The sequence below is a fragment of the Engystomops pustulosus genome, chromosome 5, assembly GCF_040894005.1.
Source record: "Engystomops pustulosus chromosome 5, aEngPut4.maternal, whole genome shotgun sequence".
In the NCBI taxonomy this organism is placed as follows: Eukaryota; Metazoa; Chordata; class Amphibia; order Anura; family Leptodactylidae; genus Engystomops; species Engystomops pustulosus.
In genome coordinates this window covers 57,551,837-57,569,607 of record NC_092415.1, presented here as the reverse complement: position 1 = coordinate 57,569,607, position 17,771 = coordinate 57,551,837, and the positions used below count along the sequence as shown (strand labels likewise).

The window sequence follows — 17,771 nt, the reverse complement described above, 5'->3', positions numbered from 1 at the left end:
TAATAAAGGTACATTGCTTCAGTGCTAGATCATTTTGGGTGACATGGGGCGGACTTTTAACACTTTATTACCAGGTATTGCTGATGTAAGGTGTAAAATGTTTGGAACTGCTCTTTAAGAGATGTCCTGAAGGTTCAGTAGAAACCATGGCACTTAATAATTAAAATGAAATGTATAGCTTCCTACTTTCTTCAATACAGTTGAACCAGACTCTTTCAAGTACACAATTCTGTTCCTGATATCTTGGCTTATTTATTTAGACTGCCCCAATACCGTGGTTTTGCAGCCAGATCTTGTTGCAGTGAGCTCTGCAGATTTTTGTGGCAGATAACCTTTAAAAAAAAGCATCAGAAAAGCGAGTGTGGGAGCTTGGTGGCGAGTGTGCATTGATCCGAAGTGTGTGCAGTGTCCTAAGTGTGACTTACGTTTAAGGGACTTAAGTCCAGCAGGTAACTGCTGTATTTTGTGTTACTTTGACTGTAAATTCTTCTTTCTGTGCATATTTCTATTGCAATCCCCATTAGAACAATAGACTCCGTAAGTGGCATTGCTACACAGTGTACATCCTGTGCCATGTATGCTTTCCTTGAACAGCCGCGATCGATCAAAGCATCGCTTGTTCAAGCCAACATGCAAAAGACAAAAAGTTCTAAACACTTAATAAAAACAGTGACTTGAAACCTGAGCAGATCCCTCAATAGCAGGATTTTGTGTTTTTTACAAAATGTGAAAAATCGCACCTAAAGTTCAAAGCCCCATAACAACCTACAAAAATGAGTTTTTTTAATGCAATGTCAACATAAAGCAGACATTCGGTTAATGTCATTTAGTTATCAAGTTTTTTTGCTGTTACGACTATGTATGGAAAAAGTTAAACATTTTTTAATTCGAAAATTGCGAATTTTTCCAAATTTTCACCAAATATAATTTTTTTTTCTTCATAAAAAAAGCACCACACACCAAAAAAAAAAAATTTCAACTTGCATGAAGTACAAGGGGTTAAGGGGTTAAAATTCTCTCTCTCATATTATTCTGGAATTTGTCAAATATAAATAATTTTTTGGAAACCTAACAGACTTAAAACAGGAAAGGTTTATTCTGATTTCATGTCAGATAGCGAGGAAAAAAACATGCACGTGCGCCTTTTTATAAATTGTATGTAAACTTCTGGTTTCAACTGTATTTAGTGGAAGAAGCCACAGCACTCGTAGGAAAAAAAAAAATCTTGTCTTTATCAATGCTTGAACATCGTATTAATATGCTTGGATAAATAAAGACTAAAAGATTTTTTTCTACGAGTGCTGTGGCGTCCTCCACTAAATGAATCAACATTGGGTTTGTGGACCTGGCCCATCGGCTGCGAGCACCAACTTTGAGTTCCACAAATCACAGCAGCGTCTGGATTGCAGTCTATTCCCCTTTTTTTTGTTTCAACTGTATGTTATAAAGATATTAGATGTCTGTGTGGAGTCTGAGGTCTATTAAAAGCTTGGCCAATGTGCTGCCCCATACCATGTCCAGTTGCCCAGCTAAAGTGACAAGTGATGCACTGTGTCTGTAGAGCTGCTACATAATAGTAAAGGTCTTGTGCACAAATGAACCATGTTAATGCCTGGCATACAATAATCTCATATTTGGGAATCTATGCCATGCTAAGTAGGAAGACCAGAGGTCCGCTGCTGGGTAGATAGCGGTTCTTTTAAGACTTTGGTATGTATTTACACCGGTTTGTAGAAGGGAGATGTAACTAATTTCACAGAAATGCTTTCAGTTGTATTGACACATATTTATTTTAGATGATGCTTTACAAGATGCTGGATCTGTAAGAAAAAAAAACATTTAAAACAATAAAGTTGTAAGTACAAAAAAAGTTAAAAAAAACACCTACATATTTGGTATCATCGCATTCGTAACAATCTGTACAATAAGTCACAAACAATATTGAACCCCCTTGTTGAACACCGAAAAAAAAATCTGTAAAACTTGCTGAAGTTGTAAAATATTTCATATAATTCCTTTACAAAAATGTTCGAAAAAAAAAGTTTTTTTTTTCTTCAGTTTGTTAATTTATTTAACCATTTTACTATATAAATGATCACACTGATCCATAGAATAAAGCTATTTTTATGGCACAGTGAATGGCCCCGCAAAAAATCCAGAACTTGAATTGATGATTTTCTTTCCTCTATTCATTCAAGAGTAAAATTGAATCAATAAGCTAAGCCCCACTAAAATGAAGTATTTGTCAAGTGGAATTGGGTATCAAACTTTGTGGAGCATTTTGCAATTTTATCCACCGAAAATGTATACCGTCAAAACAGACAAAACTCGGCTTATACTTCAGTCAAGAAAAAAATAAAGCCAAAACACACCTTTCCAGCGCCCCCGCAGGTCTCCTCTTCTTCGGTATAGCAGCGGCAGGTCCGTGCACAGCAGCGGAACAGACTAAAACGTCATTCGTCGCTGTCATCATATTGTGTGTGCTGGCAAGCGTGCTCTCTGATGTCAGCAGCGGCTGACGTCACATAGAACTGCCGGTGCCGGACCGAAGAAGAGAAGACCTGCGGTGGAGGGGGGGTTGCAAAGGTGAGAGTTGACTTTATTTTTAGGAATTGGGCAAACGGGGGCTGGCTGACTACTGAGGGCAGGGGGCTGGCTATATACTGAGGGCAGTGGCTGGATGGCTATATACTGGGGGGAAGGGGTCTGACGAGCTATATACTGGCTGTGACCAATGCATTTCCAACACTAGGCTTATACTGAAGTCAATAGGTTTTCGCAGTTTTTTGTGGCAAAATTAGGGGCCCAGGCTTATATACTGGGGTCCGTATATACGGTAAATTGTTTTGAAAAATACATTCATTTTGAAAAAAAACTTCAAAATTGCACCTGTTCTAACCCCCTGTAAAGGCTTAGCAAACTTCATAAATGTTTTATATACATTGAGGGGTGAGGTTATAATGTAATTTATGGAGTTTTGCTATTAGTTTGGCCTATTAAAGTGACTGAGCAGGTCCCTCAAAAGTATGATTTTGTGTTTTCTTTAGATGCAATTTTTCACATTTCATTAAAGTTTTAAGCCTCATAACATCCTACAAAAATGAGTACTCAAAAATACTTAAAATACCATGTCAACATAAAGCAGACATTCTGTAAATGTTAGTTATCAAGTTATTTTGGTGTTATGACTAAAAGAAAATGTAGAAAATTTAGAATTTTCGAAAATCAAGAAATTTTCCAAATGTTTGCCAACTATCCATTTTGTTTTCTTAAAATTTTGGTATTGCATAGTGTTTATTTAAGTTCTAACCACTTAAAGTGACACATGTCAGATTTGAAAACAATGGCCCTTCCCAGGAAGGTGAAAGGTGGCTTTGAGAGCAAGGGGTTAAAGGTTGCATAGACGTTGACATTGGTAAAAGGTGCTGCTTAAGCAAAAAGTGATATGTTCATATGTAGAAATAATTTGGCCGCTTTTATAGTGCTATGTTCTTACCTACTATGCTATGGTATCTTCAGTCTTGAATGGTTTGATGCAGCCTTCATCATCCGGAGATGCCATTGAGTTCTCGCTCTCAGGCCCATGTATGACGGATGGACACCTTGTGGCAGTAACTGCTACAGCAATCGTATTCCCATCTTCAGCAAATGAAGCGATCGATCTTGTCTCGGCAAGATGAGTGGCAGATAGTGTGGCACTCATACTTTCCACCTGGTCCACTGGTTCCTCTACTGAGATATACACGGGATCACGGTGGAAGTTCTGCATTCGATTTCCTGTATTGGTCTGATTTCTAGGAAACGAAGCAGGCATTGTGGCCTGTCCATTTTTACATTCACTGGAGCCAACGAAAATGTATGGAGGAGAAGTTAGAACTCGTTTGGCTTCATCAGACGTCATAGATGTTGTTGGAGAGGTGATCAGCATGGGCTGTACCTTGGATGTACGTTGCATGTATTTCTGTGTTTGGCTTGTTGTTTGTTCTGAATTCACTGATGTCCGCATATCTGATTGATCACTTTCACCTAAACACGAAATTATGGTTACTTACAGTGAAATTACCATACTGTAGACATAGTGCCCAATACATATATACAGTACAAGCAAATTATTCACAGATCTCTACACAAAATATATACACTGGCAACACTTCAAGGAAACCTACCAGTTATAATGGCAGGGGTAAGCTGTAAGTACCGAGCACCAGCTCAGTGTGAGCTGGTGCCGGTACTTTCGTTAGTGTGATAAACCGCGGTATCGCTGTTTTAACACTTTTTAAACTTTAGAGCAGAAGACGCTTCGGCGCTGCGTGCACACGATCGTGCGCGCGCCTACATAGGAAATAGCGGAGATGTTGCGCGCGCCGAAGCCCCTACTGCTCTAAAGTTTAAAAAGTGTTAAAACCGCGATACCGCGGTTTATAACACTAACGAAAGTAAGTACCGGCACCAGCTCACCCTGAGCTGGTGCTCGGTACTTACAGCTTACCCCGGCCATTCTAAGTGGTAGGTTTCCTTTCAGGAAAGTTTACACTGCAACCAACTGTCTGCTACTCTCTTTGGCCATGTGCACCAAATACCATACTTCTGTCTACCATCAGTTCCCATAGACTTCATGGGTGGAAAGTTCACGGTCATCATGCTTCCATCATTGACCAGAGAAAATTGTCAGCAAACATTAGAGAATGGTTCACATTGTGCATTATGTAGCAAAATCTCACTTTTAATATAGTATTGAATGAGAACACAAGGATTCCCAAACATGGCATGGCCTTCAAGTGATACTGGGATTTCCCCCGTCCAAACCAGGAGTGAAGTAAAAAAAAAAGGGGCATATCTCATTGATATGTTCTCAGACACTAATAATCCACATCTAATTTTGGATTCAAAAACTGCATCAGAACAAAGCCTGAGAGTAGCAAACAAATTATGTCATACATCCCCCTAACATTCCGAGTTCTACACTCCTATAAAATGTCAGTCACTTGATGGCTTAAAGGACATCTACCACCAGGATGCCACCAGGATTACAAAGCAAACACATACTGACATACTGGTGTGTGTCCCTTCTTGTAGGATCTGTTCTTCCTTTAGCTTCTTATGCCCTGGTTTTTACAAAAAAAAAGGCTTTTAAAATTATACAAATGAGCTTGAAGGGCTCCGGGATCCATAGGTGTTAATGAGCCTGGAGCCCCTCGGGCTTATTTCCATGATCTGTAAAGCCTTTCTTTCCCTAAAAACAAGGACAAAAGAAGCTATGGATCCTACCAGAGGGGATGCAGACCAGTATATCAGTGTAATTGGTTTACAATCCTTCATCCTGGTGACAGATGTCCTTTAATGCCCGTTTCCTCTGTATAAAGAGGGACCAGCAAGGACCTGGAGAGTAACAGGATTGGTAGAGCTTTAGATAAATTATAACCTTCACATAAACACTCTGTTCTTTTGTTACCTGGACTTCCTATCAAGTTCTCCAGCACTGAACCAAAGCAAACAAGATCTATATCTGAAGCTGATGACTGAGTGGAAGCATCTGAATGTTCTTGCTTGTTGACTGCTTCTGGACTTCTGAGATTTTTGGGACTTTCAGTCTCTCTATAAGTGTATGTTGGTTGCTGAAGAGGTGAAGTCTTTTGACCTAACCACTGCCGGCTGCTTGCATGTTGTGAGGAAGCAGAAACGGATCTATACTGCATTGGCTTCTGTGATCGATGTCTACAGAATACTGGGGATTGGATATTCTCATGTGAGGTGAACATTGTGGCTGCTTTATAATATACAGATGGTGTTTCAGAGACCACTCTAGAACCAGTTTTTTGGGTGGGGACGGCAGTAACTATGTGAACCATAGAACCACCTTTACCAGGGATATAGGCTGGCTCATAGTGATCCTCACTTCCTTGTTTATCCACGGATATGTGAATACGGTAAAGGTTAGTTGATTGTATTCCGCCTGTTCTTTGTTGGTTTTCTGTAGGTCCAGACCTCTTCTTTTGTGGCATCTGAGACTCTATGTACGGTTGATCTGAATGGATAGTTGAACCTGGAGAAGATGAATGTGCTTGGTCTGGTGGTTGCTGGGATATAAAGGAAACAACTCCGTGTACATCCACCGGGAGGTTTGAAACATTTCTTGTCTTTGAAATGATTCTTACAGGAATAAGATCAGAAACACTAGGAGAAACTGGATACTCTATGGCAGGATCTTGCTCTTCTGTCACATAAACAGCTTGGTCATTTGACATTTTTGGGAATGTTCTATTGTTAAATACTTTAGTCTTCAGGGTACGAGTTGGTGACAACTGTTTTTTGGATGATACTTCATCTACACTTTTTCCTGAAGAGACCTCTGCCCCCAAACTTGTCTGCTCCTGCAACTGGCTAACTTTACTCTCTGCTGCAGCTGGACTTGAAGAGCTTTGGTTAGGATCTATGTGACTATGCACACTTCCTGCACCGACTAATGGGTTTGATATATTCCTGTGAAACGTTGAATATTTTAGTGCTCCATCCGGTGAAGCAGACATGGCCTCTGCCATTGCTTTACATGGATCTTTTTCCAATGGACGTTGCTCTTTTTCAGATCTTACATTGGTTTTTAGATCAGGAGTGAATGGGATTCCTGATTTTGGACTTTCAGCTTGGTCAAATTGTATTTGTGAAGTCTCTGCAATGAAGACAAAAGCGTTATTTGTTTTTGCTTAGGCGTTTAGATAATGCACATGTACCCTAGTTTTGGCTTGGCCTTTATTTCTGTCTTTGCAACATTTTGTGGCGCATGTGCAATTTTTTTATTGCACCTAAGACAACCTCTCTTTAACCCCTTAAGGACGCAGCCATTTTACAGCTTAAGGCTCAGCCCGATTTTTTTGGATTCTGACTTGCTTCGCTTTATATGGTTATAACTTTTGAACACTGTTACTTATCAAAACGATTCTGAGATTGTTTTTTCCCCACATGTTGTACTTCATTTTAGTGGTAAATGTTGGCTGATAAGTTTTGCGTTTATTTACAAAAAAAAGAAAATATGATAAATTTTTTGAAAAATTTGCCATTTTCGAAATTCTAAATCATTGCGTTTTCAGGCAGATAGATTTACCACCTAAATAAGTTGCTGAATAACATTTCCCATTTGTCTACTTTACATTTTCATAATTTCTGAAATGTCTGGATAATTTATTTTGACGTCACGCGGCTTACAAATAGAATATCGCTTTTCCGGATTTTCAGAATTGACTATTTTGGGGATAAATACAGTTTTGAATGAAATTTTACATATTTAGCATCAAACCCCCCTATATAATCTACCCATTTTCAAATCTGCACCCCTCAACCTATCAGAATCAGCTTTTACGAAGATTGTTAACCCCTTGAGATCTTCATAGTAATTGAATCAAAATGGAGGTGAAATTTAGAATGGTCATATTGTTCCCTTATACGTTCATTTAGCACTAAAATTTACACATTTCCAAAATATAAAAAGAGAAAACCCACCATACAATTTGTTCTGCAATTTCTCCTGAGTACAAAGACCCCCCACATGTGGCCGTTACTTGTTTTATGGGGGCACAGCGAGGCGCAGAAGGGAAGGAGAGCCCTGCAGCTGCCAGGATTTTAGTTTCCTCATTGGCCCCTTTTGAAGGCTATAAAATTTTCGCTTTTTCGTTATTGGGGCCATGTGACGGCATTTTTTTTGCGGGATGAGATGCTTTTTCCATTGTTACCATTTTGGGGTTGGTATCACCTATTGTTGAAAATTTAGGAACTTTTTTTGAGGGCAGGAGTAGAAAAGCATCAATTCTGTACTGGATTTTTGACTTTTTTTTTTTTGGTGTTCACCGTATAGACTAATAATCATGTTAGCTTTATTCTATGGGTTGATACGATTACGGGGATACCAGACATGAATATATTTTCTTACGTTTTACTAAATTTGTCAAACAAAACCCTAATGTGGGGAAAAATCTATAATTTTTGTATTGCCGTCTTCCAAGTGGCATAACTTTGTTACGTTTTTGGCTACGGAGCTGGTTGATGGCTTGTTTTTTGCGGGACATGTTGTACTTTGCACCAGTATCATGTCTAAGTACATATGGTTTTTTGGTCGCATTTTATAGCATTTTTTGTGGGATTGAAAAGGTAAAAATCATAATTTTTGGAGGGTTTATAACAGTTTTTTTTTACGGCGTTTATCGTGGGGGTTCAATAATGATTTACTTTTATTCTACGGGTTGTTACGGACGCGGTGATACTATATATGTGGGGTTTGTGTTATGATTTAGACTTTTTTTTTGAGTTATATGTCTCTTTATATGTTTTGGGGGTTTGGGGCATTTTTAGTGATTTATGGCTTTATTTTTTTATTGAATAACTTTTTTTTTTACTTTTTTACTTTTATACCATGGTACATGAACAAGAAATCCTCTGATTGCTTGTTCATGATAATATTCTGCAATACTCATGTATTGCAGAGTATTATCAGTGTCAGCCTATGCACTTGCATAGGCTGGCACTTTGCCAGTAAGATGACGTCACAGACGCCATCTTACTGGCAATTCTTGCTAGTAACTCTGGGGTCCAGATCGGACCCCAGAGTTACTATAGCAACGATCGGCGCCCCCCGAAAACGGTTCGGGGGGGCCGATCGTGGGGGAAAGACACCCCAGATGCTTGTTAGATGCCGCGGTCGCGCTGACCGCGGCATCTAAAGGGTTAAGCACCCGCGATCGGAGACAACTCCGATCGCGGGTGTTACACTGGGGTGCCGGCTATTAGTTACAGCCGGCACCCCGTGTTTCCCGATGCCGGTTCGGCTCTGATCCAGAGCCGAGCCGGCATAGGCGCCGTGGCGGATATATCCGCCACTGAGCGCTAAGTCACTGCGCTCCGTGGCGGATATATCCGCCGCGGAGCGTTAAGGGGTTAAAGACCGCCATGGTCTAGTTTTCTGCAGTGTTCCCTGAGTTATCGCTCTATTGTTCAAAAAGTCGAAACTTCCACATCTATAAAAGTCACAAAAATAGCCCCACAGAAGTCGCAAACAGCTCTAAGCTATCTCCTAAACCTAGCAAGAGCAGGTATGGATTTGCGACAAATTTTAGTTTTTTTGGGTCAATTTTATTCAACAAGTTGCAAAGACATAAACTTGTGAGTTTTGCCCTTCTGACCAGCAGAAGGAGAGCCAGGATTACATGTGCCCTATAGTAGTTGAATGTACTATTAGGGATCTTTCAAACTTCTTGGTCAGCATACAAGGAGTTAAAAAGTTTACCTGTTGTTTTCATCAGTTTTTAATCCGATTCATTAGTGTTTTTCATTTTTAATTTAGATTTTTAAAATTTGTTTTAATGTGTTTTTCAAGCGCAAGCAACATCCATAAAATGTGCTTGAAAAAGACCACAGACATGATGCCCCTTCCACACTTGCATTGCAGATCACGTCAGAGTTTGATCAGGGAGCGATCAGGGTTTGGTCAGTGAAAAACTGACATTTTCCATCAGAGTTCAATCAGTTTTCAGAGTTTGTTCAGTGTCTCAGTTTTCAAGTGCATTTTCAATGCAATTTCAATGCGTTTTTCACACGCAGAAAATGCGCGTGAAAAGGACTCAGGACTGAGCTCTATCTTTCTATGGCAATTGATACGTGAAAAACGCATTGCACTTGCATTGCACTTGCATGTGTCTCAGAGTGCAATGCGTTTTTGATGCATCTCCATAGACTTGTATGGTGCGTTTTTCACGCGTGTGACTTGCAAAAGTAGAGCATGCTGAGATTTAAACGCGTGTAAAAAAACGCGTGAGTGAAAAAAATGCAAGTCTGAAAAAGCCCATTGGTTACAATGGGTCAGAGTGCAATGCAAGTTGTGTAAGTCAAAAGCATGTGCAGAACATGCGTGTGAAAAACGCAAGTGTGAAAGGGGCCTGAGTCAATCTTTGACTCAGTGAAAAATGCAATGCATAGGGCGTGTATCCCTGACTCGCAAAAGTAAAAGTGCCTAAAAAAGTGCGCCTCTGTGAGGGAAAAAAAAATGCAAGCCTTGCAAAATCCACTGTATACAGTGAGAGGTTTATCAGTAGTGTCTGAGAGCAGAACTGGTCTAGTTGCCCATGGCAACCAATCAGAGCTCATTTTTCATTTGATTGGTTGCCATGGACAACAGTACAGTTTTGCCTCAGACACTTCTCCCCCAATGGGTCAGGGTGTAATGTGACTTCTGCACGTTAAAAACACACACACAAACCACACACATACACACCACACACACATACACACGCCACAAACCACACACCACACACAGTCACACACACACAACTCACAGGTGAAAGGGGCTTGGAGATCTCCCTTCACAGCCAAAGACTGTAGACATAGTAACACGGCGTGTGCCCCTTGGGTGACATATACCAGCGCTAGAATATTGTGGGTCCTCGTGGCATGCTTATGCAGTGCTTTTATAGGCAGCATAAAGTATAATCATAGCTGCATAACAGAAGAGGAATACATAATAATATTCTGTATATGAGAGAAGGAGACATTCAGTGCTGTCTGGTTACAGCTTAGCCCCATTCACTATCAGCCACAATACAAGTTACAGAGGTATAAAGTGGCTGTAGCACGTGTCTGGGCTATAGAGAGGACGGCTGAGCACAAATACCGGACAACGTCTCATATATAAAGCTGACTGTATGTACGGCAGTAAAGCAATCTGCACCGGCGCGTTTACAATAACCAAATTTTGCACAGTCTCTCTCTGTCACTCAGGGAACATAATAGACTCCTTTTTGAGATGAAATGTTCACCCCACGCTTTAGAAAATCTACTTATTACCCACCATACACAGCAGCCATTGTCTGCTGCTGTTGTGGCAGTTGGAAGCTGAGCCGTGATTGGTTGCTGTTTTGCGACAGGTCATTAATATGAGCTATGAGCTGTGATTGGTTACTATAGGCAATGAGTATAAGAGATAATGGGAGATCTATCCGAAATGTCTGACGTAAAACTGTTCCAGTTGCCCATGGAAACCAATCAGAGATCAGCTGTAATTTTATAAACGGCTGTTGGAAAATTAAAGCTGAGCTCTGATTGGTTGCCACGGGCAGCTAGAACTGTTGTCTGGCAGGGCCTGGCATAGAAATGAACGCAAAGAAAAACTGCTGGAAGTAGCGAGTGTGCTGGCGTGGGGGCAGTAACCCCCCACTGGTGTGAAGGTGGTGGATTACAACAAATAATCGCAAGTGCCATCAATAAGCTAGCATTTTGCAAATATTTCAGCGCCTCTACGCCACTGTCGTGGTGCAGAGGCCCTAATAAGTATGCCCCAAAGTGTCAGTCAGAGACTGACTGTTTCGGATTCTGTCTCTGACCGATTCTGTCTCAGACAGAGAAAACCGAGACTGTTAGAGACAATCAGAGACCTACAGAGAAAACTGGAGTCTGAGACAGTCATAGACTAAAACAGTGGTAGATGGAGACAGTCAGAGGAAACCAGAGTGAGAGACCGCTAGAAACCGACAAAGATAGAGACTATCCGAGACAGTAAGAGAAAGATAGACAGAGACACTTAAAAACGGTCACAGAGGCGGTCGGTCTTTGAGGCAGTCAGAGACAGACAGTCAGAGAGAGATAGATAGATACATATAAAATATTTTTTGTTAACCCATTCTTTTTTGTTATAGGTAGGAGCAGTTATTTCCTATCCGGGGTAACGCCGAGAGCTACAGCTAGTATTTAATATACAGGCAGTCCCCGGGTTACATACAAGATGGGGTCCAGAGGGTTGTTCTTAAGTTGAATTTGTATGTAAGTCGAAACTATATATTTTATAATTGAAGTTCTAGTTTCAAAATTTTTTGTTGTAATGGGACCAAGGATTATCAATAAAGCTTCATTACAGACACTTTACAGCTGATCATTGCAGTCTGGGACTATAGTAACATCCAGAGAGCTTCACCAGAGGTCACAGGGGGCAGAGTAGTTTGTCTGTAACTGCAGGACAAGCCCAATACTTTCATTACATCCATTATTTCCTAAGTGTTTGCTTGGGCATTATGACCAGTCTGTGGCCACATAGCTCCAATACATTGTGTACTTAGTCTGTAGCCAGTAAATACTAGGAGCACTCCCACTATCTGGTCCTGGTCATAGTGACCTATGTCATCCAATTGTACTCTTGCTTCTTCTTTTTTTTTTTACGATTACCCATTTTTGAGACTGCAGCGGTTTTAATATTACCGCAGATAAATCTACTTCTTGCATACAAATAATATTGTGCAGTGCTGTGACTTCTAATATGAGTGTGAATAACTAAATACATTTTTCTCTCTACAAAGGGAAACTACCTTGTCTGTGCTGAAATTCTTGTACAAGGTTCTTAAAGTCCATGGAAGGGTTTTCTGTAAATAAAACACAAATTCTTTGTAGTTGTAAAACAAACCATGTGTATAAATAGACAGATCTTCATTTATATAATGATATTGTATTCCATAGGGCAGTGATGGCGAACCTTTTCGAGATCAAGTGCCCAAAATGTGACCAAAAACCCACTAGCTTTTTCACAAAGTGTCAACATGGCAGTAACATAACTGCCTGAGTGCCCTAATACCATTCAAAGACGGTAGGGCCCCCTGAACAGGAAGAATCGTGGGGGCCTGTAGCAAGTTCTCCTATAGCTCTAAACCAACCCTAATCACACCTTCTCACTATTCCTACAGTACCAGGCAGCCTAAGATGGGTCTCTTTAAAATAACACAGACTGTCTGAGACTGCAATTTGCCTTGTCTGGCAAACTCTGTGCCTGGGAAACAGCCTGAGTGCTCACAGGGAGGTCTCTGAGTGCCACCCCTGGCACCCGTGCCATAGGTTCGCCACCACTGCCATAGGGCTTTACAAATCATATGTAGTGTCAAAGTGAGTGAAGGATAAGAGGAAAAATGGTTCATATGGAGTATCGTTATAAAGTATCTTCCCCTTTCACATAAAGTTTGTAGCAGTGAATCGGTAAATCAATATAACCATATTTCTCATGTGAAAGAGTAAAATGACACTCCCCATTTCTCTTTTCAACTACAGGCACAAGACTGGTGTATCTGGTGTGATCACTTGTGTTTGGCTTGGGTATAGAATTAATGGCTGAAACTACATGTACATGGGGGGGGGGGGGGGGAGGGGAGTTGGTGGGTGATGGATGTAACTGATTGCTAATTTTCCATGATTTCCTTAAAGGACATCTACCACCAGGATGAAGGATTGTACACCAAACACACTGACGTACTGGTGTGTGCCCCCGCTGGCAGAACCTGTTTTCTTTAAGCTTCTTATGCTCTTGTTTTTAAGAAAAAGAGGCTTTAAAAAATGATGCAAATCAGCCTGATGACCTCCAGTCTCTCATCTGCATAATTGTAAAATCTAGAACATAACAAGATAAAAGAAGCGCAGCTCCTGCCAGAGGGGGCGCACATCAGTATGTCGGTGTGTTTGGTGTACAATCCTTGATCTTGGTGGTAGATCCTTTAAAACTACAAGCAGCTAACACAACAATGCTGCAGTCGCTACACAGATGGCACAAACCAGATAAAGCCTGGACTTACCCTGTCTGTACTGCAGTAGCTCCGCAAAGTAGAACATGGCAAAGTGGGTGATGTCAGCAGGTTGGGCTCTCACCACAGCACGGCTTAGGCCCTCCAGTAGTATTTTTAAGCCATATGGTACTAGCAGTCTCCGTTGTGTTGACATTTTACAAAAATACTTTACAACTGCTAAAAAAATGGTTAAAAGTTAAAGGGAACCTGTCACCAGGGACCTAATTTTCACTAAAGACAGGTTGCAGAAGCCCATCACACCTGCAGTGCACATCTGCCTTTCTGCCTTTTCTAAACATTTGCATTACAATATAATTGTGTGTTATAACTTACTCTTGCATCCTGACAGAATCCTGGGGTAGTCACAGGGGCTGGGCTTTGGTTTGGATACATTTCAAATACATTTCAGTGGCTTGTCTGTGTTTCTCCCTCCTCAGAGCTTGGCCCCTACCTTTGTGCTCCTATACAGCTCCACCTCCTGCTCCTTCTCAGAGGTCACAGCCTGGTCAGCCTGACATCAGTGGGGGAGGGACAGAGCTGTACAGGATCACAAAGATGGAGGCAGCCTGCAGCTCAGACAATCCACATGTTGTTTTTTGAAATGTATCCAAACCAAAGCCCAACCCCTGTGACTACCCCAGGATTTTGTCTGGATGCAAGAGTAAGTTATAACACACAATTATATAGTAATGCAAATGATTGGAAAAGGCAGAGGGGCATTTTTGCACTGCAGATGTGATGGGCTTTTACAATCTGACTTTAGGGAAAATTAGGTATCTTGTGACAGGTTCCCTTTAAAGAAATAAGAACTTGATAAATATAAACTTGGTGAAGTAGTTCTTACCAACATTAGATATAGTGGATCAACATATGTTAGAATTTATAATGCACAGGCATTCATGTGCCAGCGTATGATAAAGGCCACATCTACCCACAACCCACAGCAGCTACATCAACATCGAGCAACTGCACCATTGGGCAAAACTACATAATAAAAGGTGGGCTAATTTGTTAAGAATTGTCCCACTCTGCCGCGCCCAGACAAATACCTCTCTACACAATTTCCTTGCCAGAAGCTGGCCCTCGGGCTACACAAGGTCACAGATAATGGCCCACTAGGTGCCTCACTAATGTGCGGAGTGCACCAGATTAATGAAGACTGTGCACCAATATGAAATAATCTGGCGCCCCCTGCACTGCTTTTGGAGTGTGCACCAACCTTTTTTTTTGGTGCAACTTTAAAGGAAACCTACCACTTCTGAAGGTAGGTATGAGATGCAAACACCGGGCACCAGCTCAGGGTGAGCTGGTGCCGGTGCTTAGTCTCGTTAGTGTTAAAACCGCGGTATCGCGGTTTTAACACTTTTTAAACTTTCTAGCAGAAACTGCTTCGGCGCTGCGTGCGCGCCTACATTGGAAATGCCGCAGGCGTTGCGCGCGCACGGTCGCGCGCAGCGCCGAAGCAGTTTCTACTATAAAGTTTAAAAAGTGTTAAAACCGCGATACCGCGGTTTTAACACTAACGAGACTAAGCACCGGCACCAGCTCACCTTGAGCTGGTGCCCGGTGTTTGCATCTCATACCTACCTTCAGAAGTGGTAGGTTTCCTTTAATATAGGGCGCGCAACTCAATTCTGTCGAGTTGCAGTAATAAATGTGGCGCGCGGTCCGGATATGCTCCACAACGCCTGTTTAGGTACAGAATTTTGTGGCGCCGGAGACACGGTGCAGCAGCGATACAAACAGGAGCAAACACTTCATAAGTACATGTGCCAGCAGTTTGCAAACAGTTTTCTGTTTGCAGTTTCTTTTCAGTGCAAAGTCAAACAATTTAATAAATGTGCGCCAATGAGAGGCTCATTCTTCATTAAAGGGGTTTTCCCACAAAGAAAAATTAGGCCCTATCCACGGCATAGGGCATAACTTGCAGATCGAGAAAACGATCCGTCAGATTAATGAAGCAGACGGCCACACATGACCATTCTGCTCCATTAATGTCTATGGAGCTGACAGAGATCGGTGAGCGCGGCGCTCAACAATTTCCGTCAGCTGCGTAGAGATTAATGGAGCACAACGGTTATGCACGGCCGCCTGCTTCATTAATCTGACGGAGTGACGAGGGGACTGATCAACACTGAGACCCCACTGATCAGTAAGTTAGGCCCTATGCCATGGATAGGGAGAACCCCTTTAAGGAGGCCAGTAGCAGGATGCATGTTTTTTTTTGTCTGTAGGAAAATCTATGGACAGGGATTCTTTACGGTAAGAGCAGTGTGACAATTCTCTCCAAATACGATACATAAACGCTATTCACCTATTGTGGTAATTACAGGTTTCAACACTGGTGCAACAGCAGCAGCCATTGACTGCAAAACAGAAGTCTTACATTGTAGTGATCTGATTGGTTGCTAATAAAAAGTGCACCCCCACACAGACCCCCAAGAGCAGACAACAGCAGGACAATCGGATCTCTCCCCAGCTGAGAGGGTCTGGCTTTTACCTCCACATGCACCGCCTGCTTCTTCAGCGATCTGTCTCAGGATGACACTGAAGATGGCCCTTCCCTCTTCCAGAACTAGAACAGCTGCTGTGTCGTCACTTTACTTCATTGCGTCACATAGATTGAGTGATAACGACGCAAAACCTCGCCAAGCTTCAGCCTCAGTAGTTACCTAGCATTGACACTAGATGGCACTGTTATCCCAAGATAGTGTTGTGCAGCTGAACTGTTTATATGTAAATGAACACCAGAGGGCGCTGTCAGTAATTACAGAAACGTAACCTGCTGTGCGGCAATTTGAGCAGATACACAAGGGGAATCCTGCAGAGTCGGGGGTGACAGGGACCTCATATCTGGGAAGAGGGGCTCCTGATGCATCTGCTTCTGTCTGCACAAACATAAAGGAGGTCACTTATCATTAGGCTGGACATTTGCCCCTGTCTTTTTTTAAAATTGGTTTTCACCTTTTTCAGATTTTTTTACTTTCTTAAAAGCACACAGAAGTATACAAATCATTACAAAAGTTTCACTTACAACTGCCCTGGCTTAGATTTTTTGTGCAGGGAGTGTGTCACAAAAACCCCCCCAAAACACCCCATTAGGACGTGTTCACACAATGCATTGTGTATTTTGCTGTGTTTTTGACACATTCCAAAGGTTTCAGCTTTAGGGCGCATTCACATGCGTTGCATGTTGCGTTTTTGACACATTCCACTGGCTTAAGCCCTGATCACATGCTGAGGTTACATTGCGTTTTAGCAGATGCAGTGTAAACGCAATGTAATCTTAGCATGTAATCAAGACTGAAGCCAGTGGAATGCGTCAAAAACGCAATGCATTGTGTGAATGCGCCCTTAATCACATGCAAAGGTTACATTGTGTTTACACTGCATGTGATCACGGTTCAAGCCTTTGGAGTGCATCAAAAACGTGAGTGAACGCGGCTGCAGGCTCCTCTATCAGGCTGTGAGTAGGGTGTAGGCCAAGGCTCTCTGCCTTCGGATACATGTACACAGCAAGCAGTGTTAGACTACATTCACACTACTGTATGGAGGACATATATACGGCCGATATACGTCCTCCATAGACAGCAATGGGCACACGGCGCCCTACGGGAGCGGTACGGTGCAGCACACGTTCGGCACCGTACCGCTCCGTACCCGGGAAAAAGATAGGACCTGTCCTATCTTTTCCCGTAATATGGCTGTGCTCACCTCCTCCTCTCCCCGTGCACTGCCGTTGCCCGCTACAGTACGGTACTGGTGGGCAACGGCAGTGTGAATGTAGCTTTATACAGGACACACACAACGCCAGTGGCGTAACTACCGCCGTAGCAGCCGTAGCGTTTGCTACGGGGCCCGTGAGGTTCACGGGCCCGGGGATGAACGCTCCCTGCAGTGCTTTGCCACCCGCTTGGAGTAAGTGGTCTGGGGCTGCAGTGCCGGGTGCCTGCCGGATCGTGCCCCCGGGGCCCCTCCCTCTCTGTGCATCTACACATCTCTCCTGGCCCACCCACCTCTTTCCGGGATCGCCTGCCTGCTCATCTCCTTGACCCGCCCCCCCAGCCACCTCTCCGATTCGCTCCCCCAGCCAATCTCCTGCAGTTCAAACCGAGCATCAGTATGGGGAAGAAAGGTGATTTGAGTGCCTTTGAACGTGGCATGGTTGTTGGTGCCAGAAGGGCTGGTCTGAGTATT

General features: G+C 42.4%; 1 protein-coding gene across 4 annotated transcripts; it reads right to left on the bottom strand.

The window, feature by feature from the left end:
• Positions 1-1,765: 1,765 nt before the first annotated feature.
• Positions 1,766-16,201, bottom strand: LOC140132812 (uncharacterized). 4 transcript variants are annotated; one of them, XM_072152062.1, is made up of 6 exons: positions 16,075-16,201; positions 13,584-13,751; positions 12,336-12,389; positions 5,453-6,667; positions 3,497-4,026; positions 1,766-1,820 (listed from the first exon to the last, which is right to left on the bottom strand). In XM_072152062.1, the coding sequence occupies exons 2-5, from the start codon at positions 13,726-13,728 to the stop codon at positions 3,500-3,502; spliced, it is 1,941 nt and encodes a 646-aa protein (XP_072008163.1). In that variant the 5' UTR covers positions 13,729-13,751; positions 16,075-16,201; the 3' UTR covers positions 1,766-1,820; positions 3,497-3,499. The 4 variants fall into 4 exon arrangements, with proteins under 4 accessions (XP_072008163.1, XP_072008164.1, XP_072008165.1 ...); XM_072152063.1 differs by having other exon boundaries at positions 13,584-13,748; XM_072152064.1 differs by lacking the exon at positions 13,584-13,751 and having other exon boundaries at positions 16,075-16,199.
• Between the last annotated feature and the right edge of the window lie 1,570 nt (positions 16,202-17,771).